Source organism: Cryptomeria japonica, chromosome 1 (genome assembly GCF_030272615.1).
Source record: "Cryptomeria japonica chromosome 1, Sugi_1.0, whole genome shotgun sequence".
In the NCBI taxonomy this organism is placed as follows: Eukaryota; Viridiplantae; Streptophyta; class Pinopsida; order Cupressales; family Cupressaceae; genus Cryptomeria; species Cryptomeria japonica.
The window spans coordinates 391387565-391388836 of NC_081405.1; the positions used below are offsets into that span (position 1 = coordinate 391387565).

Here is a 1272-nt window from a genome sequence, read left to right on the forward strand (position 1 = left end):
AAAGTTCGTAGCTTTCAGCTTGATACTCCTCTTTTCCTTGAATGACAAATGTTTTGGACATTCACCATAAGTCAAGAAAAATGCTATATTAGAGTACCATTCATCAGTAGTACTGACAAACAACACCTTGGGAAGATCTTCAAAATCATCCAATTCTTGCTCCTCTGGAATCCCTTCCACCATTAGCTAACAAAATCCTCTTCCTTGAACAAGCTTTGTAGGCCTAATCTGCAAATCATACTCTTGGATTTTAGCAATCTAATTCCCTTTTTTTGTACCAAACTCCTGTTGTGTTAAGATAGACTTGACTGATGTATTAGTAACTAACACAACAGTATGCGAATTCGGGATGTAAAAATGGAAATTCTTGACTGCTTTAACAACCGCATAGGCATTCTTCTCAATAGAGTAATATTTGAGTTCATGAGACTTTAAAGGACAACTCATGAAATCAATAGGAGATTCAATCTCTTCTGAATTCTTCTGCATCAAAATAGCCGACATAGTATGCTCGGAAGCATAACTATACATGATGAACTCCTTGGTGTAGTTAGGACCATACCAATATAGGTGCATGAGCAATTGCATCTTTGATATCATTGAATGCAACTTTGCCTTCTGAATTCCAATGGAAGGCAGTCTTTCCTTTCATCATATCCATGATATGACGAGTCTTTTCTGCAAAGTCAGGAATGAATCTCTGCAGAAAATTTACCTTACCAAAGAAGGAATGAACAATGGTCTTATTGGATGGCAGAGGAAGAGTTTGAATAGATTTAACCCTTTCAGGATCAACTTTTCTCCCTTACTTGGAAACAATATGACCAAGGAGTTTTCCCTCAGTCACCCCAAAAAATAACTTCTTGGGATTAAGGGAGATGTTGTGCTTGCGATATCTTTCAAGTACATCTTTTAAGTGAAAAAGATGATTCTCGCAGTCTTTAGAAAAAATAGTAAGATCATCAAGATACACTATAATATATCTTCCCACAGTACCACGGAGGGCCAAATCCATAGCTCGTTGGAAAGTAGCTCTTGCATTAATCAACCCAAAAGGCATTCTGCGGTAGGCAAAAGTACCCCATGGAGTAGTAAATGCAGTCTTATGTTGATCAGATTCACTAACCTCAATCTAATTGTATCCCAAAAATCCATCTAACATAGATAGCATTTCAGAACCTATCACTGTTTGTAAAACTTGATCCATAATTGGCAATGGATAATTGTCCTTGAGTGACAATTGATTAAGAATTATGAAATCAACACAAATAC

The 1272-nt window shown here is 36.6% G+C and overlaps 1 protein-coding gene across 1 annotated transcript; it reads right to left on the reverse strand.

Annotated features, from left to right (window-relative positions):
• Window positions 1-258: 258 nt before the first annotated feature.
• Window positions 259-1015, reverse strand: LOC131070879 (uncharacterized). Its single transcript, XM_058006540.1, has 3 exons — window positions 848-1015; window positions 563-700; window positions 259-483 (listed from the first exon to the last, which is right to left on the reverse strand). The coding sequence occupies exons 1-3, from the start codon at window positions 1013-1015 to the stop codon at window positions 259-261; spliced, it is 531 nt and encodes a 176-aa protein (XP_057862523.1).
• Window positions 1016-1272: the final 257 nt, after the last annotated feature.